The sequence below is a fragment of the Symphalangus syndactylus genome, chromosome 11 (genome assembly GCF_028878055.3).
Source record: "Symphalangus syndactylus isolate Jambi chromosome 11, NHGRI_mSymSyn1-v2.1_pri, whole genome shotgun sequence".
NCBI classification, from domain to species: Eukaryota; Metazoa; Chordata; class Mammalia; order Primates; family Hylobatidae; genus Symphalangus; species Symphalangus syndactylus.
In genome coordinates, this window is record NC_072433.2 from 67,584,729 (window position 1) to 67,610,419 (window position 25,691).

Sequence of the window (25,691 nt, forward strand, 5' to 3'; positions counted from 1 at the left end):
AGTGACTTGAGCAAAGACAGCATTGTATCGTGTTTGCAATTCAAAGCTAGAAAAGAGTTGAACATGTTGGATGCTATCATTCATATTTACAAAGTCCTACCAGATAATACAATGGGCCAAAATCAATCAGATGATATTTAACAAGAATAAATGAAAGCTGTCAACTAGGAGTGAAAAGCAAATTGCAGAAGTTCAGGATGGGAGACATCTATCCTAAGAGTTCTAATCAACAACAAATCCTAATCAGTGTTGAGGATAGTGCCTGACACATAATGGACACTCAAAAATGTTTGCCGAATGAATGAATGAACAGATACTGTGATGCAACTGTTTATAAAAAGCTCCTTACATTTTAGGTTTCATTAGTGCATACATATGGCCAGGTTAAGGAAGCTAATAGTCCCACTGTACTCTTAATTGTCCAGGCCACTTCTACTACTGTGTCTAGTCCTGGACACATTTCACAGGGACACTGTCAAGTCAAAGATTACCTTGAAAAGAGTCACCAAAAGAGCACCTATCTGGACCCCATTTTTTTGTTTTGTTTGGTTTTGTTTTTTGTTTTTTGTTTTTTACCACATTTAAGTAGAAAAGTTAAAGGAACTAGAAAAATGAAGGAGCCAGACAGAAGACATGAAAAATATGAAAATTGCCTTACAATATTTGAAAAAAGGGCTAGGTGCAGTGGCTCATGCGTGTAATCCCAGCACTTTGGGAGTCTGAGGCAGGAGTATCACTTGAGCCCACACATTCAAGACCAGTCTGGGTAAAAAATTAGGAATAATTTTTTTTTTTTTTTTTGAGACAGAGTCTCACCCTGTTGCCCAGGCTGGAGTGCAATGGCGTGATCTCAGCTCACTGCAACCTCTATCTCCCAGGTGCAAGAGATTCTCCTGCCTCAGCCTCCTGAGTAGCTGGGGTTACAGGCAGGCGCCACCACGCCCGCCTAATTTTTTTTGTTGTTGTTGTTATCCTTAGTAGAGATGGGGTTTCACCATGTTGGCCAGGCTGGTCTCAAACTCCTGACCACGTGATCCACCCACGTCGGCCTCCCAAAGTGCTGGGATTACAGGCATGAGCCACTGCGCCCAGACAAAAATACGTTTTTTAAAAAATTAGCCTAGCTTGGTGGTATATGCCTGTAGTTCCAGCTGCTCAGGAGGCTGTGGCAGGAGGATCACTTGAACCCAGGAGTTTGAGGCAGCAGTGAGCTGTGATCATGCCACTGCACTCCAGCCTGGGCAACAGGGCAAGATCTTGTTTCAAAAAAATAAAAATAATTAAAAATAAATTTTAAATAATATTTGAAAAATGTCATTTGGAATGAAGATCAAACTAAATCTCTCTCTAGCTCTGAAGAGTAAAATTAGGATCCATTGGTAGAAGACAGAGGAAACAAATATTGGCTCTGTATTAGGAAAGTCTTGGAGAGTGATCCAAAAGTGAAATGGACTTCTCTGCAGAGTAATGAGTTCCTTGTTACTGGAAATGTGCTGGTAGAGGCTGCACTTTTATTGAAGGAATTTGTGAAGTGAGATATTAAGCTGGATGACTTATAATGCTAATATTTTGTCATTCTACCAAGGCTAGAGAAGTTTCATGGGCGCTTAAGAAATTGCTTTGCAGCTCTCTCCTGTAACATGACCTTGGGCTTCTGTGCACACTCACAGCTTTGTTGTCTACTAGATAGTTGCATACTATGATGAATCTCATACTTTTTCAAAACATAAAGTCCTCTGCAGATGTTTAGCATAATTGCTGTGTTTCCTTTCACTAGATGGATGTGTGTGTGTGTGTGTGTGTGTGTGTATACTCTGTATACTTTATATTTGTTCAAATTGCCGTAAGAAAACTTTGAAACAGACTGCATTTATCACAGCTAGGAGTCACCCAGAGTACTTTCAGAAAAAGTGATTTGCTGATTTACCTTTTATATGTATTTCCAAAGCACTAAAGTTACAAAGACCTAGTGTATAGAGCATGAAGATAAATAAGCAAAGGCAAACAAGAATATCCATCGCAAGAGACATTAATGTCAAGGAGGCAATTTTTAAATGTACAATTATTTAAAAAGAAGAGGAAAGGTTGACAATGATGGCTTCCATCATATGTTTAAAAGTGCCAAAGAGCAAAGCCATTTGCCAAACAAAGCAAAGAGCTCCGGACTACCTTTGTGAGTTTGCTGCTTGCAGGCCAGGCCACTCTGGACTCCTTTGCCCAAGCAGACAAAATATTATCATTTCCAGTTCTTTAAAGCTGACACCCTGCTTCATAACTTTGACATTCAACATATCATAATATTTTTGACTACCAGGTCCACTTTTCAAAAAGCATCTTTTGAAAATTCTTTCTGAAGATAGCAATATTTCAAATCTTCATTGCCTGGGCTTGCTTTTTCATCTCCTGCCAGTCACTGAAATCATATTTAATCAGACTGGGCTATGTGGTTCCTGTGTCCGGCTGGTCCCAAGCATGGAAATGTAGCTTTTGGACAGTGCCGTAAAATCAGGCATTCCTAAGTAGCTGGGGTTACAGGCAGGCACCATCACGCCCGCCTAATTTTTTTTGTTGTTGTTGTTATCCTTAGTAGAGATAGGGTTTCACCATGTTGGCCAGGCTGGTCTCAAACTCCTGACCAAATTGTTAATTACACAAAGATGCCATGTTTAGAGGGAAAGGATTTATATAACCAACAAAGTGTTCCACATTTTAAAAAAGACATAATTATGAGTAATAAAACTCAGAGTGGACACACTCTATTTTATCTATTTTTTTCACTTCATAAGTAGTTGTAGTAGTGCCCTCAGATACTATGGGATGTGGGAAAATCAGTAAGATATAGACTTGGCAGCATGAAGGGACTTAAGGTGGTGGGAAGATTAGGACCAGTCCTGGGATAAGGAGTTGAAACATTATTTAGAATCCACTAGGGAGTTATTGAAGGATTTCATTTGCTTGCTTGCATTGAGAAGGCAATAACTTGATCAGAACAGTCCTACAGGAAGTTCAATCTCTCAGTCCAAAAAGTCCGTGCAGAAAGAGACCTAAAGTAGGAAGGGGAGTCAGGAATCTAACAGAGAAGCCCAGAGGTGGAGCAGAGTCAGAGACACCGTTTGAGATCCGAGCACCCACTGACTGACAGCCTTCAGTTCCAATCCAATCTGCACTGCATTCTGGGTACTAACCCTGCAAGATAACCAGCTGCAATTGCCAAGAAAACCTGTGCAGCTGGTGGTGAGTGAAAACCGAGGATGCGAACTCAATGTGCTGCAGCTGAAGAAACAGTTGTACCTGGAACCGCCCAGTGGGTTCACCTTGCCCACTGCCTACACAGAAACCATTTATCAAGACGGGAATTGCAGTGGAGAAAGGGTAATACACGTAGAGCTGGCTGTGTGGGAGACCAGAGTTTTATTATTACTCAAATCAGTCTCCCCAAGCATTCAGGGATCAGAGTTTTTAAAAATAATTTTGCAGGTAGGGGCTTGGGAAGTGGGGAGTGCTGACTGGTCAGGTTGGAAATGAAATCATTGTGGGTCGAAATTAGGTTTTCTTAATGTCTTCTGTTCCTGGGTGTGATGGCAGAAATGATTGGGCCAGATTACTGGTCTGGGTGGTGTCAGCTGATACATCCAGTGCAGGGTCTGCAAAATATCTCAAGCACTGATGTTAGGTTTTACAATAGTGATGTTACCCCCAGGAGCAATTTGGGTAGGTTCAGACTTTTGGGGCCAGAGGCTGCATGACCTCTAAACTGTAATTTCTAATCCTGTAGCTAATTTATTAGTCCTGCAAAGGCAGACTGGTCCCCAGCCAAGAAGGGGGTCTTCGGGAAAGGGCTGTTAACAATTTTGCTTCAGAGTCAAACCATCTACTGAATTCCTTCCCAAAGTTAGTTCAGCCTATGCCCGGGAATGAACAAGGAAAGCTTAAGTGTTAGAAGCCAGATAGAGTCGGTTAGGTCTGATTTCTCTCACTGTCATAATTTCCTGAGTTATAATTTGGCAAAGGCAGTTTCATACCCAGTGACTGTTTTCCTGAGTGCTCTCCAGGGTGGTGGCCAGGCAGAGGTGTGGTCAAGCCGGGAGGTGGGATGGTTCTAGCCTCAGGGGCCTGGCTGCTTCTTCCTTCGTGGAGGGACAAAACGGTCATCCTCCTCCCTCTGTAGTGTTTTCCCCTGCGTTTTGCTCCTTCTGCTATGTGTGGATGTGTTGGGATAAGATAGGGCAAGATGAGCACCGGGAAAGGGGGCTGGCAAGAGGAAGGGAACCCTGTCTGTTCTCTTCCCCTTCCCGATGATGCTGCCTCTGGAGAAGGTGAGGAAAACTCGCACCCAAAAGGCTGCAGGCTCCTGGGGCCAGAGCTTTCTGCTTTTTCCAGACTCCATATGACTGATGTGAAAACGCTGAGTTTCCTGAGCCTGCTTGCCCTCTGGGTAGTCTAACTGCTCTGATGATAAAATAAGTGTAGAGGCACTGAAGTAAAGAATTTGCAATAAAAAAGAAAATGAAAAATGGAAGCCATAAGAGAAATGAGTATTGGATCAAGTGTGAAGAATGGGAAATGTCAAGGCACTTGATAATTTTTCTGCTAACAAACAGACATTGTGAAGGTGGACGTTTCCATGGTTTTCCTTGCCTGTGTTTTCTTTTGCTATTGTCATGAGATCTAGGGGCATGAGGGATTTGTCATTTGAGTGTTACATTGCAACGAAAAGCAAGGCAGAAGTACAGAATCCACTTAAATGAGAGTATGAACACAATAGGAGATGTTGAATTGCTGCTCTCTAAACTTTATTTTCTATATAAAAAGCTTTAAATACAATCATTGAATTATTCATTGAAAGTTTGTATTAACAACATTTAATGTGCACCTGCTATATATAAAGTATCCCACTAGGTACTATTCATCAAATTAAACCCAGCTATTTAGTTATGAAAATAAACCAGGGCCCACATACCCTGTGAAGCCCTGTTAAAAGCAGGCAACATGCCCAAGAAAATATGTTTCCTTTGAATTTAACAGAAATCTTAGTTTGAGGAGGAAAAATCAAGAGTTTTTGTTATAAGCCACTATGTGTATGCTCTGAAACAGTTAATGTAGAGAACAGAGGTAGTGGCCATAACTGAAATAAGGAGATAGTGAGTGTGTGTGTGACCTAATTCAAGTTTGGTGGTCCAAGTGGTATTTTTCTTGGCCTGTAAAAACTACAGGTATTTGCAAAACTGTTCTAAATAGTAATGTAATAGAAGTTTTTAAAAAATTGAGTTAGTGCGTATGTTTGGACTCAATTTCTCCCTCTTTTGGTTACTATATATGGTTCTAATTTCCAGCTGTGCAGTTACTATTGTAAATTCTCAACATTTAAAAAATTGTCAGATACAAATTATATTTACTGATAATAATTTTTACATATTTAAGGGGTACATGTGAATTCTCAACAATTAATATTAAATAAAAGGAGAAGAATTCTGTTCTATCCCAGATTAGAAATACCTTAGAATTTCTATTTGTGTCTATTTTCCTCCATTCCATTATTTTCTTCCTCTTCATACCACATTTATATACGTCTTACCATTTATTTATATTTATTTAATACTTTACTTCAGGAAACTTAGTATTGTTCTGGAATCAGAAAGCCCTTCTAGCTAGTCTGTCTTGCCAGGTCTTTCTGATTCTTCTCCCTCAGGAAGCAAGTGGTGGTGACCACATCGACATAAGAGATTTCCCATCTAACTCCTCCCACCATCTCTGTAGGTCACAGAACCTCACACCAACTGGCTCTCTTCAGACTATGGTCAACTGGAAAATCGAGTGAGATTTCAGAAGGGTGGGAAAATGAACCTAGAAAGTCTAATGTGGAGAAAGCCTTAAAATATATCCTTCATGTTCCACTGTAGTGATTATTTTCTTTGGCGATACTGCAACATAAATAGGTATTCTTGGCTAGTTCATCTGTGGGCAGCACCATCTTGGCATTTACACTCTTCAGAAAAGGTACCTGAGGAGAAAAATGGTCCAAGTTACTTGCCACAAATCACACAGATTAACAGCAGCACAGTCTGGGTGTATATGTGTAATATATTTCTTTTTATTATTTTTATATACAAGTAATGGTTGTTTCTTGTAGAAAAGTTAAAACAAGGAAGATGAGCAGGAAGAAAAAAATACCATCCAAACACCCAGCAAATAACCATATTAATGTAGACATATTTTCTTCTAATCTTCTAGGTATGTATGTATACATATATGTACATATATATACACATGCACACTTTTTTCTAAACCCATATTGACCTATAACCTCCTTTTTTTAAATACTTAACAAAATACTGGGAATGTCTTTTTGTGTTTTTAATATTCAGCTATTCCATAGTATTCCATTTTATGATTATACTGTAAGTAGCCAGCCCTCTCCTTTTGGACATATATGTTGTGCCAAGTGTTGATTACAATAAGTATTTCTGAAACGAACATTCTCATCCATACATCTTGGTGCTGCTTTTTTTTTTTCTGTAACCCAGGACAGTGCTGAAGTGCTTCTTTTTTTGTTCTTTAATTTCCTCAGTTTTAGTTCCTAGAAGTGGCAATGCTGGGCTGTTGGGTTTACACATGTTTAAGGTTCTGATGCATGTGACTAAATTACCCTCCAGAAAAGGTCCACTTTAAGTTCTACTTAAGGCTTTCCTACCCTGGGACAGCTGAAGACTGGCCGGAGCTTTGCAGCTGCAATGATGTGTTTACCACCTCCCTTATCCAGCAACATTTGCAATTAGCCTCCGACCTTGTTCCTGGGATTGTTTCTGGTGAAAATTAGCCAGGCCTGGCTAATTTTTGTATTTTTAGTAGAGACAGGGTTTCACCATATTGGTCAGGCTGATCTTGAACTCCTGGCCTCGTGATCTGCCCACCTCGGCCTCCCAAAGTGCTGGGTTTGGAAATGGTACCTGTGGATGCACCTGGAGGCGTGTTTAGACACTAGCTGAAATCACTTTGGTCTTTCTAGCAAACTTTAGCCAATGGGCTCCACTCACAAAGGGTCAGCTTCCAAGAGCAGATTTTAGCTCAGGGCCTCATGTTCAGGACGATAATGGAGTAAAAGAACAAGGCCGAAAACCAGAAGATATGTGGGCTTAAGCAGATATGTGAATAGCTACCCACATAGGAAAAACAAAACGAAACAGAAAATAAGGTGGGAGTCCTTTTACATGGATTCCTTTTCTTTTCTTTTCTTTTCTTTTTTTTTTTTTGAGATGGGATCACTCTTTTGCCCAGGCTGGAGTGCAGTGGTTCGATCATGGCTCACTGCAGCCTCAATCCCCCAGGCTCAAGCAATCCTCCACCTCAGTGTCCCAAGTAGCTGGGACTACAAGTATGTGCCACCACACCTGGCCATTTTTTTTTTTTTTTTTTTGAAATGGAGTCTTGCTCTGTCACCCAGGCTGGAGTGCAGTGGTGTGATCTTGGCTCACTGCAACCTCTGCTTCCCAGGTTCAAGCAATTCTCCTGCCTCAGCCTCCTGAGTAGCTGGGACTACAGGCGAACACCACCATGCCTGGCTAATTTTTGTATTTTTAATAGAGACAGGGTTTCACCATATTGGTCAGGCTGGTCTTGAACTCCTGACCTCATGATCTGCCCTCCTCGGCCTCCCAAAGTGCTGGGATTACAGGCGTGAGCCACCATGTCCATCCTGGCCAATTTTTTTAAATTTATTTTTTGCAGAGATGAAGTCTAACTACGTTGCCTAGCTTGATTTCAAACTCCTGAACTGAAGCGATTCTCCCACCTCGGCCTCCCAAAGTGCTCGGATTACAGGCATGAGCCTCTGTGCCCAGCCAATACCTCTAATTATCTAACTGAGCATTGTTAAATTCAGGGATGGGTTGCTGAGGGACGATATGACAGATTACACTCGATTTGATGTGTGCTGACTAAGGCCTGTGCATGTCTAGCATTGCTTTAGTCATGGAATGAACCATACTCAGGTTCACATTCTAGTCCTGCCGCTTCCTATGTCCTTGAGCAAGTGCCTTCACTTATCTGAGCCTCACTTTCCTCATCCATAGTTATTCCAATTGCATTTGGTTGCAGTGAGTAGAAATTAAGTATTTAGGCTGGGCACAGTGGCTCACACCTGTAATCCCATCACTTTGGGAGGCCGAGGCAGGTGAATCACTTGAGCTCAGGATTTCGAGACCAGCCTGGGCAACATGGCAAAACCCTGTCTCTACAAAAAATATATAAATTAGCTGGGTGTGGTGGCTCACACCTGTGGTCCCAACTACTTAGGAGGCTAAGATAGAAGGATGACTTGAGCCTAGGAGGCAGAGGCTGCAGTGAGCTGAGATCATCCCACTGCACTGCAACCTGGGGGACAGAGTGAGATCCTGTCTTTAAAAAAAAAAAAAAAAAAAAAAAAAAAAAAAAAAAGGGAAGAAATCAAGTATTTAAAGCACCTAAGGACAGCCCCCAGCCCCATGGTAGTGCTCAGCAACTGTTTGGTGAATGAATGGATTCATACTCTAAGCTTACATAGAGTTTACTTTGCTTTCAGATGGGGTTCTGCTTGCCCATTGTACTAATCACTATATGAGAATTGTATTGTTTATTTTCAAATTTGCCACATATTGTCTGTTTCTCCATCAACACAAAACATTCTCAGGAGGAGAGCTGGTTCCCAGTGCCTGAAACAGTGCCTAGCACACAGAAGATGGTGAATCAATATTTGTGGTTATTTCTCACTCACATTCCGTCCAGCAACCCAGTCTTGTTACCAGGAGGCTGTTCAGCACAGGACACTTGCCACACCATTTGTTGACCCTCCACTTCCCCCTCTTCCACTTATCACACCATTTGTTGACCTGTGCTTGCTTCCAGCCATCCTCCGTTACCTGAAGAACGATGGGAAGGTGCATTTGGTGGTTTTCAACAACCTGCAGCTGGCAGACGGAAGGCGGCACAGGATCCTCCTGAGGCTGAGCAATTTGCAGCGAGGGGCTGGCTCCCTAGAGCTCTACCTGGACTGCATCCAGGTGGATTCCATTCACAATCTCCCCAGGGCCTTTGCTGGCCCCTCCCAGAAACCTGAGACCATTGAATTGAGGACTTTCCAGAGGAAGCCACAGGTAGGAACCCAGAAACCATTCTCTGAAGTGGAAAAATGAGCTGCCAGTGCCTAGGGAGCGCAGAGGAGTGTCCTGAGAAATTCCTGCTGCAGGTCAGTGGGTCTAATGCCGCTTGCATATCAGAATCACCTGGGGAGCTTGAAAAGCAAGTGATAGGGGGCTGCCCCTAAGACAAACTGAATCCGAATCTGTCAGGTGGGGCCTAGCATATTTTTATGCTAGGGGCATCAGCATATTTTTAAAACACCAATTCTAATGTGATGCCAAAATTGAGAGCTTGTGCTTTCAATGATAAGTAGAGACTCTGGATACAATTGTAACGTTGGAAAGGAAGGGCAAAGGTAAAAATAACTACCTCAGGGTGATGACATTATCTATTTTCAATTTTCTATAATGAAAATAAAAAAGAATGATTGGAAACTGCCAAGCTTTCATAACAGCATTTTCACAGGTCTTGTCAGAACGTCCACTAACAAAAGGGAGCTTAGCTTAGCTGCATTTGGTCTTAAGATACCATCACCTCTGTCTTCTGTTTTACTCCATGTTGATGGTATTTTTATTATTCTGTCATTGCACTTGCTGTAGAAATTGCCGCATACATTTCTTTTAGAATTTTGTGCTAGGCAGTGCTTTGTTTTCTATAAAGAACTAGTATTCTTTGTCCTTTCCAATAACGTATAACTGGTTAAAGTTCCTGAATTTCATCCACTATATATAAGCTAATGTCAAATCAGTAACTATGTTCATCTATAATGGCCCACATTACTTTTGTCTGCTACCTCTCAATCCTCACTTTCCATTTGTTAATTCATTATATTAATATATGCTTTAGTTACAAGCTACTCTGAGCCCTTTGTACAGAGAAGCAGGGTGTAAACAATAATTTCCATTGCAAGTAGGAATGCTGTGCAGTTTTAGATAGTAATATAAAAACTATGAATCTGATCCTAGAAGTTTTGCGCTTGAACAACAGGAGGCATTTTTAATCCGAAATTCCAAGAAAGCTAAAATCCAAGGTTTTTGGGGATTTTTGTTTTTCAGTCATCTATAGAGAGATTTTTAATGTAGATTTACATACGGAAAAAAATAGAAAGATATGCTAAACTCTATTTCTGCATCCCCAAAGTAGCACACATAATCAGAATGACAGTCAGAAATTGTGTCACTGCTCATTTCAGAAATTAGTGTTCACCACCAAATAAGTCAATTTCTAAAAGTCAGGACTCAGCCCTGACAAAGTCATCAGAAACTGTACTTACTGGAATTTTCTCAGAAGCTCTACCTCCTTAGACCATGGTAGTGATCACAGTGGCTCAGTCTCCTAGTCACCCACTCACTCATTCAGTCAGTCAACAAATAGGCACATTCTAGGCATTAGTGCTACCATGGTGGGCAAAGCCAGTCATTTTCCTGACTGCGGAGATTATAGTCTGATGTCCAATACAATATGTGTTAAACAGCACATGTTGCCTAAATCTTAGCTAAATCAAAAAGCAGAATTCCTCTGAAAATCCTTAGTTGTGCTCATTTCTAAAATAAGGATGATGACTTTGGCAGTTAACATAAACGTTTTGTTGTATATAGATATAATAAAAGTGATTGCAAGCAGAATTCACAAGATAAAAGGGCAAGGAAATTGACTTTTTGACTAACAATGAATAATATCAACCCGTAATGTAAAAATATGATGCCAACTACCTAATGATCATAGAAGATATCATTTATTCATTCTCATATCCAAAGAAATCAGAGGCTTTTCTAGACCCTTGAGCTAAGACATCCAAAAAATAATACTGCTTAAAATTGGGGTTAACACCTTATTTATTATGATCTAAATTCCATAAACAAATTACAGACAATTCTTAAGAGGCTCCTGTCACAAAATAACTCCTTTGCCATGTAGGAAAAGAGCCTTTTGTTTTCTCAGCCCTCTTGGTGACAATGCCAGCATTTTCCTAGGCTACTGGCTACTTACATATTCACTTTAGTCAAAAAGATAGGGCTGGCAGGCTTTAGGAAAAAATGTGATCCTACAAAATTATGTAAGATGTCAGAGGGTCCAAGTATACAGGACTACTTGATTATGAAAATTGCGTGAGTAGGCAAGCACATTGGCTTTTGAACAGTGTCAGCAATCTGTGGTATGAATGTGATTTCTTCCAGGACTTCTTGGAAGAGCTGAAGCTGGTGGTGAGAGGCTCACTGTTCCAGGTGGCCAGCCTGCAAGACTGCTTCCTGCAGCAGAGTGAACCGCTGGCTGCCACAGGCACAGGTGTGGGCTCTTGGGCAGTTTGCATACCTTCATCAACACAAACTCCAAAGACCCTGAATAGGCTGAGTCCCATCACCGAAAAGTGGGACTGTCAACAGAGCAGCCCAACAAAACGTATCTATGAAAATCGGGCTCTTGAACAAAATCCAGGGCAAGGAATATTTTCATTATGCTTTTATTTTTATGATTCACATGAATTTAGACTTAGTCAGTGGCATCATTATCATTTTATTTTAGCTGAATTAAAGAAATTACCCCAAATTAAATTCAAATATTCTGGGTTTTTGAATCATCTTGTCATGATGATTTCCTGGGGAATAATTTGATTTTGAGTCACTTAGAAATGACCATCACTGGCTGAAAACTCTTTGCCTTTTGCTGTTCCTGCAGGGGACTTTAACCGGCAGTTTTTGGGTCAAATGACACAATTAAACCAACTCCTGGGAGAGGTGAAGGACCTTCTGAGACAGCAGGTAACAAGCGGGACATATCATCAGAAAAGCCCTGGTCTTCTCAGAGCAGCTCCCCACAAGCTAGTGGAGCTGCAGGCCTGCCCAGGCATGGGGGCGGCCTCTGAACCAGATTTCCGGGGGCCCATGCAGCCCCGCACACCAGGGCTGTGCTGGAAGTTCTCTGGAAATGGGGGCCAAACTCATGATGAACACACCATGGCTCTAAGCAGAGCGGGAGCCATCAAGGGCTGCTAACGCTACTGTAAGAAGTGTTACAGAGAGCCAGGTGAGGTGCCTCACGCCTGTAATCCCAGCACTTTGGGAGGCTGAGATGGGCGGATCATGAGGTCAGGAGTTCGAGACCAGCCTGAACAACATGGTGAAACCCCGTCTGTCCTAAAAATACAAAAATTAACCAGGCATGGTGGTGCATGCCTGTAATCCCAGCTACTCAGGAGGCTGAGGCAGGAGAATCGCTGGAACCCGGGAGGCAGAGCTTGCAGTGAGCCAAGATTGTGCCACTGCACTCCAGCCTGGGCGACAGACTGAGACTGTCACAAAAAAAAAAAAAAAAAAAAAAAGTGTTACATAGATAGCTCCACATGGATTCTTTCATTCCTGGATGATATCAGGCATTCCTTTTCAATCCTTTTTTCCCCTTCTCATTTTTAAAGGTTAAGGAAACATCATTTTTGCGAAACACCATAGCTGAATGCCAGGCTTGCGGTAAGTGCTTTTCTAGTAATGGGCTCGCCTGAGTCGGATGATGCAGGCTGATGAAGGGCTTGTGGTGAGGCTGTGTTGACCGCAGTTTCTGAAGATCTACCACATAGTTGGAGGGGAGGGAGGAAAAGTTCAATAGGAAACTAAATTTTGTTTTGCCTTCCGTATATCTTCCTGGCGGTGAATACGCCTGTGGATGATTGTTTTTCTCTAGGTCCTCTCAAGTTTCAGTCTCCAACTCCAAGCACAGTGGTGCCCCCGGCGCCCCCTGCACCGCCAACACGCCCACCTCGTCGGTGTGACTCCAACCCATGTTTCCGAGGTGTCCAATGTACCGACAGCAGAGATGGCTTCCAGTGTGGGCTCTGCCCCGAGGGCTACACAGGAAATGGGATCACCTGTATTGATGTTGATGAGGTAAAAGTTCACTTAGACAGGGAGGGGATCCCTAAGTATCCTCCTCACCCTGCAGCTTTTGGAAAAAGAAGCCAAGCTGATGATTAAGGGCTGACTTGGGCTGTCCTCCAGGCTCCATCGAAAAACCACTTGCTTGGAGACCCTGAGACACAGGGACGGCGGAAGGAGACATGACCCAAGGTTATGGCTGCATTTGTCATTTTTCCTCTGTGTTTCCAACTCTTCTACTGGTCCATTGGCTACAGTGCTGAGGTTTCTGCTTTACACACTGACATTTGCATTGGTTATTTCTCTTAAGTAGTCTGTGCTACAATTTTGTTTTTCCCCCACTTTTGCAAATATGGAAGGGGAGGACTTTTCTAAGGGTATATTTCAGGAGTCACCATGGATTTCTTCAGGCTTCCTAAAATAAAGGAGCAGAGGGGAATCTCACACCAACAAGGGGGAGGCCCTGTAACCTATTAGTAACTAAACGTGACCAGGGAGGGCCCCAGAGGAGGCACATCCAGCAAATACCAGCTGTTTGACCGGCTGGCAGAGCCCCAGAAGAGACTGTTTCAAGACCCTGGTTAGGCAGGCCAGGCCTAGTGGCTGAAGCCTGCAATCTCAACACTTTTTTGGGAGGCTGAGGCAGGAGGATCACATGAGCCCAGGAGTTTGAGACCAGCCTGGGCAACAAGAAAAAATCCTATCTCTACAAAAAATATGATAATTACCTGGGCATGGTGGCATGTGCCTGTGGTCCCAGCTACTCTGGAAGATGAAGTAGGAGGATTGCCTGAGGCAGGAGGTTGAGGCTGCAGTGAGCCATGATGGCACCACTGCACTCTAGCCTGGGCACAACCGTGTCTCAAAAAAAAAAAAAGAAAAAAAAAAAAAAAACAACATGGTTAGGCAATCACCAGTCCAGTTGCAAAGTAGTGTTCATAGCAGGTAGCAAGGCTGCCACCAAAATGTGCCTTCAATGTGCCTTTCTCCTCCCACCCAGCCCAAGGAAGGCTGAAAGGAGAAGCGCAGGGGAGAGATGCAGGTAGGGAACTTAGGCACACTGGCTCCCTGGGGCTCCTGCAGGCCCGTGGTAACCTTAGTAACACTCAGCTGATTACCTTCCCTAGTAGTAAGCAATTAATATGGTCTCTAGTAATCCCTCAATTGGAGAAACATCTGCATACATTTCACTGAACTGCATCTGGTTTTTATCTGTGAGCTGGAATTTTCCCCTTTCTGAAAGGGCAGGAAGTGGTCATGTTTTTTACATTAGTTGAAGTGGTTTAAAAAAAAAAAATCTCCAAGATCCCTAGAGCCTTGGAATAGCATGGACTTGACAGGAGGCAGGCACAGACCCTGAGGGATTATGTGGTACTGAAGAGGCACCGGCCCTGGCTTTGCCTTCTTGAGGTCTTCCTGATTGAGTAGTTTTGCTGATGCTTTTGGAGGCATCTAACAGCCAGCTAAGCAGTCCAGGGACATAGTCCTTTCACAGAGATTTGCAAATTCCATGTCAGACTATCAGGGGGCTTATTACATTGAGAGGTAGGCTGGTTAATATCAAGGACCCTTTCAACATGGATGTGCCATTATTCTACAACACAGCAAAGCCTACTAAAAAGCAACCTCAGATTGTGTGGTCAGGGATTCAGTGGGTAAATGGAGTTGGAAGCCTTTATTTCCTTTTATTATTTTTTCCACCAAAAGATAGTTAAATGACTAAACAAGTATGTGCAAATAGATGAAGAAAAGTTTGAGAGTGTTTTCTCAGTGTGGCTAAAGACTTTGAACTTTTTTGTCTCCAGTGCAAATACCATCCCTGCTACCCAGGCGTGCGCTGCATAAATTTGTCTCCTGGCTTCAGATGTGACGCCTGCCCAGTGGGCTTCACAGGGCCCATGGTGCAGGGTGTTGGGATCAGTTTTGCCAAGTCAAACAAGCAGGTAGGCTGAAGTCATGGTTTCTATTCATTTCTCATCTTAACAAAACAACTGTGGTTGGTTCCCACCTCTTCGGTATAACCCTTTACCTCCATGAGCAGCCAAGGCCATGTGGAATGTCATGGTGCAAAATGAGCAAATTAGGAAGTTTTTCAACTGTTTCTGAGTATTTACATTTATAAAATCTAGAAGGGAGGAAGTATTTAAGATGAGATAATAGAGTATCTCTAGAAAAACAGTAAATGGGGTAATATGGCTATTGGCATAATTTCATAATTTCATAATTTGTTGATAGCCGTTGAACATTTTGTCCTGCAGAATAAGTTGAGAACCAGGGAGACAAAAGCTTTGAAAAATTAGGTCACTTTTGTAGAGTCATTGTTGCCAATCCGAAGCTGTTTCAGAGATGAGGGGATTTTAAGAGTAGAAATAATCCCCCAAAGCAACCTCCCCTTTTTCTTATGTAAGCTATAAATTGTCATAAAGCACTTGAGTATTTGACAGTCTCCACTTATTTCCAAATGCTCTACTATATCCTGGTCATTATTTAACTGACTGTGAAATCCTTTTTGATGTTTTTAGCCCTTAAAAATGGTTGTTCTATAAATATATTTTACTACCTTAGGGAAATTATTAGCTTTGAAGAAGGGCAGGGGTTTATTATTTCCTAGCTGCCTATCAAAGGGTTCTAGAGGGCATGATTTTTTTTAATTATTGTTATACTTTAAGTTCTAGGTTACATATGCACAATGTGCAGGTTTGTTACATATGTATACATGTGCCATATTGGTGTGCTGCACCTGTTAACTTGTCATTTACATTAGGTATATCTCCTAACGCTATCCCTCCCCCCTACCCCTACCCCATGACAGGCCCTGGTGTGTGACATTCCCCACCCTGTGTCCAAATGTTCTCATTGTTCAATTCCCAACTAAGAGTGAGAATGTGTGGTGTTTGGTTTTCTGTCCTTGCGATAGTTTGCTCAGAATGATGGTTTCCAGCTTCATCCATGTCCCTACAAACGACATGAACTCATCCTTTTTATGGCTGCATAGTATTCCATGGTGTATATGTGCTACATTTTCTTAATCCAGTCTATCACTGGTGGACATTTCGGTTGGTTCCAAGTCTTTGCTATTGTGAATAGTGCTGCAATAAACATATGTGTGCGTGTGTCTTTATAGCAGCATGATTTATAATCCTTTGGGTATATGCCCAGTAATGGGATGGCTGGGTCAAATGGTAATTTCTAGTTCTAGATCCTTGAGGAATCGCCACACTGTCTTCCACAATGGTTGAACTAGTTTACAGTCCCATCAACAGTGTAAAAGTGTTCCTATTTCTCCACATCCTCTTCAGCACCTATTGTTTTCTGACTTTTCAATGATCTCCATTCTAACTGGTGTGAGATGGTATCTCATTGTGGTTTTGATTTGCATTTCTCTGATGGCCAGGGATGATGAGCATTTTTTCATGTGTCTGTTGGCTGCATAACTGTCTTCTTTTGAGAAGTGTCTGTTCATATCCTTTGCCCACTTTTTGATGGGGTTGTTTGATTTTTTCCTATAAATTTGTTTAAGTTCTTTGTAGATTCTGGATATTAGCCCTTTGTCAGATGGATAGATTGTAAAAATGTTCTCCCATTCTGTAGGTTGTCTGTTCACTCTGATGGTGGTTTCTTTTGCTGTGCAGAAGCTCTTTAGTTTAATTAGATCCCATTTGTCAATTTTGGCTTTTGTTGCCATTGCTTTAGGTGTTTTAGTCATGAAGTCCTTGGAGGGCATGATTTTTTAGACAGAAAAGGGAGGCCAGCTAGACATATAGGAATGATAAGAAGCTGTTAGAGTCCTCTAAAGATGAAATCTCTAAGAACAAACCAAGGAAACATAAGGTACTTGGTGTAAGGTAGTAAGGAGTGCTTCTCAATAGATTTCCAGTAACATGGCAGACAGAACTGAAGTGGAAGGGAGCCACCTTGTTAAATTTAACAGCAAATGTTACTGCATTCCAAAGTCAAAGAAAATAAAAGGAAATGGCGCAGTGTCCAGAAACAAAGAGAAAACTCAAAGCCAGAACTGTGACTAGAGCTGATGCCACAGCAGATCCTGGGAGGTTGGAGTTGGGTCCAGGTCTTAGTAACAGGGACCTGGCTTTTACCACCTGTGTGGAGTGGATGCAGCAATGTAGTCTGAGAACTTTGGAAAGGCCTAACACCCCTACATAAGTCCAGAACCCTCAAAGAACCACCCTATCCATTACAAGGAGACAGGAAACCTTTATTAGCCCTAAGAAACAACAAAGAAGCTTGACTTCAGCTTTAAGACATGGTTGACAAAAATGAAAATTGCCCACAACAAATCAAAGCACTACACTTGTACCACATACAGTTATGAGTTCCAAATCTGTTATACATATAATGCAGAAACACAAGCCAAAAAATTAATAACCAGCCATGAAGAAGCGAAATCCCCAGGGCTCTGACTCAAGTCAAAGGCACACCACTCTGTAAAGACACGCCAAAATTCAGGGCCAATGGAATGCCCACAGGCAAAATTTGGGCTACTGAAGATATGCTCATAAACAAAAATGGCAGTTTATATAAAGAAACTACCATGAGGAAACATGATAAATGCAAAGTAAATATAAAAAAGTAAAGAAATAAATACCATACTTAAAGAATAGGACAATGCCCCAACTGGACAACATGGCAAAATCCCATCTCTACAAAAAATACACACAAAAAAATTAGCCGGGTGTGATGGTGCATGCCTGTGGTCTCAGCTACCTTGGGAGGTTGAGGTGGGAGGATCACCTGAGTCTGGGAGGTCGAGGCTGCCATGAGCTGTGATCATGCCACTGCACTCCAGCCTGAGCGACAGAGTGAGACCCTGTCTCAACAACAACAACAAAAAAGCACAGGGCAATGTGAGAAAAACAGATAAGTTTGTAAAACAGACAAATAAAAGTTTTATCAGTGGAAAATTGTTGAACTTAATAGATGGGCAAAACAGATTAGACACAGCTTAGCAGGGAATTCATAGGCTAGGAGGTGAGTCTAAAGAAATCATCTAGAATGCAGCACAGAGAAATAACAACATGGAGCATATAAACAAGAGGTTAGGAGTCAAAAGAAGATATTAACAAGAAAGTTCGATATTCATCCAATTGTAGTTCCAAAGAAAGACTAGAAAGCAGTCGGGGGAAGCTGAGAATGTTCCAGAATTGAAAAAAGCTAAGAATCCTCATATAGGAGAACTACATTGAGTCCCAAGCAAGATAAAAAATAAATAAAACTTTCCTAACCTAAAAAGGTGGTGGAACGGATGAATTACACAAGTTGTCTTTTCTGAATAACTTTCAATACCATGAAAGCAATTCTCATTTGCAATTAGATTAAGTACAAACTGGTATAAATGCAAGGGAGATGGCACAAATAACCCTCAGATTACCATTCTACCCGAAATTCTGCATCTTCATTTCACACAAAGATAGCAAAACAAAGGAGATTTGCATTTCTATTTAAGCAGCATGTCTCGCTAAACTTTCTCTGAACTTTTCTGCACTAGGTCTGCACTGACATTGATGAGTGTCGAAATGGAGCGTGCGTTCCCAACTCGATCTGCGTTAATACTTTGGTAAGTATTTCTCACAGCTGTTGTTATCAAAGCAGAACTGGTTATTAAAACAAGTGTATGTTTATAGATCATAGCTTCCAAACACACCTAGAACATGTTGGCATAATATATTCGAATATTGGCAGAATAAAGGCAAAAGTTTGTGCTGAAATAGTGTTTAATATGAGTGGTTTTATAAGTAATTTTTATGTAAGAACAATTTTATAAGTGCCAAGTTTGTTCTTTATTTTCTATCAAAGTTGCAATATTAGGCTATTAGATAACTATTTATTGAATAAATTAGTACTCCTGTATTTTAAAATTGTGAAGAGCTTCATAGTTAATAGTTCAGTATTTTACTGGTGACTACACAGTCCCCAAATGGCATTATTTATTTTCATAAAACTTTTCAATCATGGGGTCAGGAGATCGAGACCATCCTGGCTAACACGGTGAAACCCCATCTCTACTAAAAATACAAAAAAAAATTAGCCGGGCCTGGTGGCGGGTGCCTGTAGTCCCAGCTACTCTGGAGGCTGAGGCATGAGAATGACATGAACCCAGGAGGCGGAGCTTGCAGTGAGCTGAGATCGCACCACTGAACTCCAGCCTGGGCGACAGAGCAAGACTCCATCTCAAAAAAAAAAAAAAGAAAAAAAAAACTTTTCATTGTATTAAATTGAAGTGCTTAGCACTTAGGGATGCCTACAACTTAAGTATTCAGATATGGGTTTTATTTCTGAAAGTTCCTGTCAAACTGTGTCCAAGATGAGAGATGTACCAGAGTTGACTATCAAGAAAAGAACTACTGATTGTGTGTATGACTATTTGAAAGTTATCCAACCTCTAGATTCCTTGTTTCCTTGTAAGTAAAAGCACTTTACGTTTATCAAGTCACTTATTTTAATCCTCACAACAACCTCATAAACAGGGATTATTATTATCCCCATTTTACAACTGAAGAAACTGAGGGACAGAAATATTACATCATTAAGTCCAGGCATGGTGGAGCATGCCTATAGTCCCAGCTCCTCAGGAGGCTGAAGGATCATTTTGGTACAAGAGTAGTTTGAGGCTACAGTGAGCTGTGATCGCCACTGCACTCTAGTCTGGGTGACAGAGGGAGACCCTGTCTCCAAAAAGAAAAAAAAGAAATGTTACGTATTTAGACTAAGGTCACACATCTTCCAGGTTGGCTACAGAGCCTGAGTTCTTCTCCACAATGCTATATTGCTTAGGAATAGATGGGGATTTATTGCTTCTCAGCTTTTTTTTTTTTTTTTTTTTTTTTTGAGACGGAGTCTTGCTCTGTTGCCCAGACTGGAGTGCAGTGGTGCAATCTCGGCTCACTGCAAGCTCCGCCTCCCGGGTTCACGCCATTCTTCTGCCTCAGCCTCTCCGAGTAGCTGTGACTACAGGCGCCCGCCACCACGCCCGGCTAATTTTTTTGTATTTTTAGTAGAGACGGCGTTTCATTGTGGTCTCGATCTCCTGACCTCGTGATCCGCCTGCCTCGGCCTCCCAAAGTGCTGGGATTACAAGTGTGAGCCACTGCGCCTGGCTGCTTCTCAGCTTTTACCAGAACAAAGTAGTCTGCAAATAGATTTGCAAGATCTTGGTGTAAAGGTAATAACTGAGCCACCTAGAGAGAAGGAAAGAAGACAGTAAATAGAACTCCAGGAAACCCCAAAAATGAAGGACTAGGCCAAGGAAAATGAGCAGAAGCCAGAAAAAGGAGCAGCTGACAGCACAGCCAGGGAGGCTGAGAGATCGAGACAGGTCATTGGAAATCATGCTTTGGATTTGGCAATTAAGAGGTTGTGAGTGACTTAAATCATTAAATTGTATACTTCAAATGGATGTCTTTTACGATCTGTAAATTTTATGCCAACAAAACTGCATAAGATGAAAAAGATCTAATGTACAGCATGGTGACTGTAGTTAGTACTGTATTATATATACGAAATCTGCTAAGAGAGCAGATCTTAAGTGTTCTCACTGGAAAAAAACAAAAAAAGGAAGGTAACTGTGAGTTGATGGATGTGTTACTTAACTGACTGTGGTAATCATTTCACAATGTATACGTATATCACATCATCACACTGCACACTTTAAATATATTCAGTTTTGTCAATTATACCTCAACGAAGATGAAAATTTTAATTTTGATTTTTATACATATTGTATAATATATAATATATATTACATATATAGTGCAGTGTAATAATATATATTATATATATAAAAGCTAAAAAAACCTGGCCCCTGAAGTGTCATTGCAGTGGAGCTGACAGCTCATTTGTCAGTTTCTCAGCCTACCTCATCAGAAATTCTCAATGCAGGCCACCAGCATTTCTCTGTGCACCCATTCCTTTGTCATTCCGTTGTAAAAGAGCCAAGGAACAGAAAGAAGAAAAATTAACTTGCTTTTTAAGCAGATCATCTCCCTGTCCCCAGAGTAAACTTCTCCCAGGACTTCACTGGAACTTTTGGCCTGTCCCCTATGCCCTCCACGGTGGCACGGGCAACTCAGTGTCATTGGTTCACAGTCCAGCCTTCTTCCCTCACTTCTATTCCTTCTTTGTCTGAGTGGCCAGACACAGCCTCCAGTCTGATGGTGTTTTCATCAACATTCACATGATCTTACATGTAAGCAGAGAGGAAGGCATGGGTCTGTTGCCTGATTCCTGCCAGCAATGAGTACCTGTGAAAATATACACAATAACTGTACCTTTGCTCAAACTGTACCTTTGCCCACAGCTTTCAGCTCATCACCCGATCTTTGTTCCTTGCAGGGATCTTACCGCTGTGGGCCTTGTAAGCCAGGGTATACTGGTGATCAGATAAGGGGATGCAAAGCGGAAAGAAACTGCAGAAACCTAGAGCTGAACCCTTGCAGTGTGAATGCCCAGTGCATTGAAGAGAGGCAGGGGGATGTGACATGCGTGGTAAGTTGTTTTTTGACTTCCTCTATCATTTTTCCTCTTCCATTTTTAACACCAACTCTCTCCAGTTTCTATGTGCTTCGGGGTAAAAGTACTCCAAAATGAAAGCATTGCAATTAAATGAGCATGGAGTGTAATAGGAACAGGGTCCACTGAGTTTGTGGGGAGCAGTCTGGCATCCATCTAACCATCAGCTGCCTTTTCTCTCCCTCTTGGCTGTCGGGTAACACTGTCCACTTGGGCACCTGGATGCCAGAGCCTCCGGTGAAGCCCCAGCTCCCAAGCACCTTCTATGGAAAGGCCCAGAAGCCAGCAGCAGGGAGGTGAAGGAACATTCTTCTCCCCTTTCCTTCTTCTGCCCCATCTACCTGCCTGTATAATGACAACATACCTGCTGTCATCTCTAACTGTCCTCATCCTTACAACTTCCAGAGTCTGTCTGCTTTGACGCTCCTGTGGGGGGTGGGCCATCATGTAGGGGTGGGGACTGTCATAGTCCCTCCGGGAGAAACCTCCCGTCTTCCATAGGTGACTGGCAGGGGCCAGACGGTGCCATGCTCTATGTCTACCTCCACTCCAATCAGGGACAGCTCCGTGAATGGTCACGCCTCCTGTGCATTCTCCAGCCATGGAGCTGGTCTGGGGAGGGGAGGCTGGGAAGAGAGTAGAGCAGTCACAGCAGGGCCTGACATGGGTCTCATGCTGAGCTTGTAGTGGGCCCTATGTGAAGGAGAGGACATGCTCCTGCCATCCATTCCCAAATCCAAGGATCCAAAGTCCTGGGGATCCTAGCTACTGAAAAATCAGCAGACTTCAGCTGCCCCCCTCCTCTGCACTTCCTGGGGTGCCAGGCTCTCAGCAGGTGGCCCGTCAGACTCTGGAGTCACTGGTTCACAGTGATCGCCCCTGCGTAGCAAGATGGATTCTCGGATCCCTTTTCCATCTTTATCTCAAAGTTATGCTTCTTTATCTTTATGCATATACAATTTTCCACAATGAGCCTACCACTTTTCAAATAGGAAAAATAAGAGTCAAAAATGAGTTAAATAAATAAATATAATAAAGTCAGCCCTCCCTGGCAATACAGATATTCCGTAACAAGGTCAGATGGAAGAATGTGCTGTATCGGAGGGGGAATAACCCCAGCAAGTTCCTGAATTCCTCATGGTTGGGCTTGTTTATTACCAAAAAGCAGTCATTGAGAAGCAAGTGTATATCTCTGTTGAAATCCCCATTTTCTGTGAACAAATTGACAACTCCCCTGGGATGGTGGGTGATGGGGCTCTTAATATGTTTTTGAATTTGTAATAAGGCACAACGACAGATGGTAAAGGATTAATAAACTTGGTGTGACTACTAAAATAATTGAATCTGCCAGAAAATGGCTCATTAAAAATGTATTTGTTCCTAGAGGACATATTTTCCTCATTAAAGTGAGTCAAGGACTAACCTCGTAGATCAGCCTTCCAGGCCTTCCAAAGGCCCTGCTGGGGCAAGTGAGCAGGAACCAGGAGCCCGGGAGGGTTTCTCTGGAGTCCTGCCTCCTAAATCCTGGTTGCAGAGGGAGAGCACGGATGATTGAGAACAGGCAGGCTGCGGCTGAGGAAGTCACTGGTCTGAAAGCTCCTTATTTTGGGTGGTGAGGCCAGGAAATTTAACCTGTGCTCACATAAGTCTGATTTCCCTTGGCCCAGACTCTGCTCCTCAGACTCTCTCCCTCCTCCCTCCTTTACCTCCCGTCCCAGGTCAGCTTTCTCTCCCTCTGCATTTCCAGTTCCCTGTGACCTTCTGGGTCCCCTCCTCCCATCTCCCTTCTGCTGCTCTGCCTGTTCCTGGAAGTGGGAGTGGGAGGGAGAGTTTTCTAAGTCTCCCTTTACATCTTTTGAATAGTGAACCATTACACTATTCAAGTGCAATTAAATAGTTTCTAAGCCCCACGGAACAAGGCTGAGTGACTCTGGGCCCTCCCCCTGGGAATGAGCAAAGGAGCAGAGAGGCCCTTGTCAGCCACCAGCTCCCTGCCAGGCTCAGCTTCCCGGGCCTCTGATGGGCTTTCCCTTTACAGTGTGGAGTCGGTTGGGCTGGCGATGGCTATGTCTGCGGAAAGGATGTGGACATCGACAGTTACCCCGACGAAGAACTGCCATGTTCTGCCAGGAACTGTAAAAAGGTAAGGGATGTGGGGTGGCAGTAGGCACACATGCACTGTGGCTTTCCAAAGTCACATCTTCTATGGGGAGAGGTTCTGTGAATCTAATTTAAAATTGTACTTGTAAAGTAGCTGCATCTCAGATGAAGTGAAACAGCCACCAACAATAAAGCCACAGTGTCTTGAGGTCAGAAACAGTTACTGGCTTAACACAAATGTAGGATGTCACTCGGAACTGCGTTTTCCCCCTAAGGACAACTGCAAGTATGTGCCAAATTCTGGCCAAGAAGATGCAGACAGTGATGGCATTGGCGACGCTTGTGACGAGGATGCTGACGGAGACGGGATCCTGAATGAGCAGGTACCTGCTTCGCTGGTAGGGCCTGTGAATTGCCACGTACCAGGGATGATGGGAGAAAGCTTTTTACCCTATAAGATTCACAAATGTTTGAAATATAAAACTGACAAACTTGGGCCACCAGAGTTCTGATGCTTCATAACAATGGGGGAAGTGGATTTAGTAAAAGTATGAGTGATGTTCTATCCTTCCATCTTTTAGGATAACTGTGTCCTGATTCACAATGTGGACCAAAGGAACAGTGATAAAGATATCTTTGGGGATGCCTGTGATAACTGCCTGAGTGTCTTAAATAACGACCAGAAAGACACGGATGGGGATGGAAGAGGAGATGCCTGTGATGATGACATGGATGGAGATGGTAGATTTGTCTTGCTTTTGTCTTTTATTTGGGATTCAATTGACCTTGTTCCATTGTCCTCTGAGAGAGTAGGAATAGAATGACTGATTCAGGGCCTTCCAGCTGTGGGTGGCTCACTGTGGCCTGCATCTGGAGGACCCAAGGTGGACTTGTGTCTATGGAAGGAGACCCCACAGCCCACTCCACTACCTAATGGCTCTGGATGTTTCCAGGACTCTGTATCGTTGCCAGAAACTTTATAGGACCCCTTCAAGCAGTGTCTTGTCAGGGTGTGTCTTTTTGGGGCATCTCCCTTCCCATTTCTACCTTTCCTCACTCTCCACTATCTTTTCTACATATGAGAGACCCAGAAGTGGAGAACTGAATGAGAAGGCATTGAGCAGGGTCACAGACTACACATCACAGGCTACACATCCCATTGTGGGCACTTGAAGGAAAAACCTTTTTGAAATATCACCTGCCCCAACACACACATACACACACACACACCCCACTCCAGAACATGCACACCCCCCTAAAACATGACCTCACCTTCTGCAAGCCTAACTGATGACCCATTTCCAGTGGTATATGCTGGTAAGCAAACCACAGAAAGACCTAGTTGGTAGCATTTTCCAGTTTCCATGATGTAACTCCATACTGTCCTCATTGCTGATTTCAAGCTACCAATGTGACATAATCAAACACAAAACTGAAAAGAGAGGGACACAATGGACCCAGCTCCAGCACAACACTGCCTAGAGCCCTAGGGTCTCAGTCATAGCTCAGATACCCACGAGATCCTCCCTCTCTAGGTTCAGTCCATAGAGCCATCATGATCCCCTCCTTGTGGTTGCTATCATAGCCCTTGACATCTTGGACAAATTAGAATTCAGTCATAAATACTTCTGAGGCTGTTCATTTTTAAGTCTCCCAGAATCCATCCTTTGAAGCTACTTCTGAATAACTGCAGAAAACGGTAGTCCCTGTGTGACACTGGCCCAGGCAGAAGTGACTCACCATGCGCCTGATCTCTCCAGCACCTAGAAGTCAGTGACATTCCCCTGACTCAAGGTAGCATTTCTTTCTTACAGGAATAAAAAACATTCTGGACAACTGCCCAAAATTTCCCAATCGTGACCAACGGGACAAGGATGGTGATGGTGTTGGGGATGCCTGTGACAGTTGTCCTGATGTCAGCAACCCTAACCAGGTTAGTAGGATACTGGGGAATTCAAACTCCAGGATGAATTCCTCTATGCAAAGACTCATTTAAGATAGGTGTCTAGAAAAACAGCAGCGCCTCTTAGCTGTTGCCACTTACCTAACAAAGCAGAGGTGGGAAAATGACACACTGTGAGCCTG

At 42.7% G+C, this 25,691-nt stretch overlaps 1 protein-coding gene across 2 annotated transcripts in view; it reads left to right on the plus strand.

Moving 5' to 3' along the window:
* THBS4 (thrombospondin 4) overlaps window positions 1-25,691 on the plus strand; it is a 47,885-nt gene that overhangs the window by 11,501 nt on the left and 10,693 nt on the right. The window contains exons 3-14 of one of the 2 annotated variants that reach the window (XM_055298409.1): window positions 8,881-9,128; window positions 11,292-11,400; window positions 11,791-11,873; window positions 12,527-12,578; window positions 12,790-12,992; window positions 14,786-14,923; window positions 18,487-18,555; window positions 21,330-21,482; window positions 23,545-23,649; window positions 23,882-23,989; window positions 24,188-24,347; window positions 25,421-25,539. In XM_055298409.1, coding sequence (XP_055154384.1) covers window positions 8,881-9,128; window positions 11,292-11,400; window positions 11,791-11,873; window positions 12,527-12,578; window positions 12,790-12,992; window positions 14,786-14,923; window positions 18,487-18,555; window positions 21,330-21,482; window positions 23,545-23,649; window positions 23,882-23,989; window positions 24,188-24,347; window positions 25,421-25,539 — 1,547 coding nt within the window. Of the gene's footprint in view, window positions 1-8,880; window positions 9,129-11,291; window positions 11,403-11,790; window positions 11,874-12,526; window positions 12,579-12,789; window positions 12,993-14,785; window positions 14,924-18,486; window positions 18,556-21,329; window positions 21,483-23,544; window positions 23,650-23,881; window positions 23,990-24,187; window positions 24,348-25,420; window positions 25,540-25,691 lie in introns of those variants that run through there. The other variant, XM_063612174.1, reaches the window with a different exon arrangement.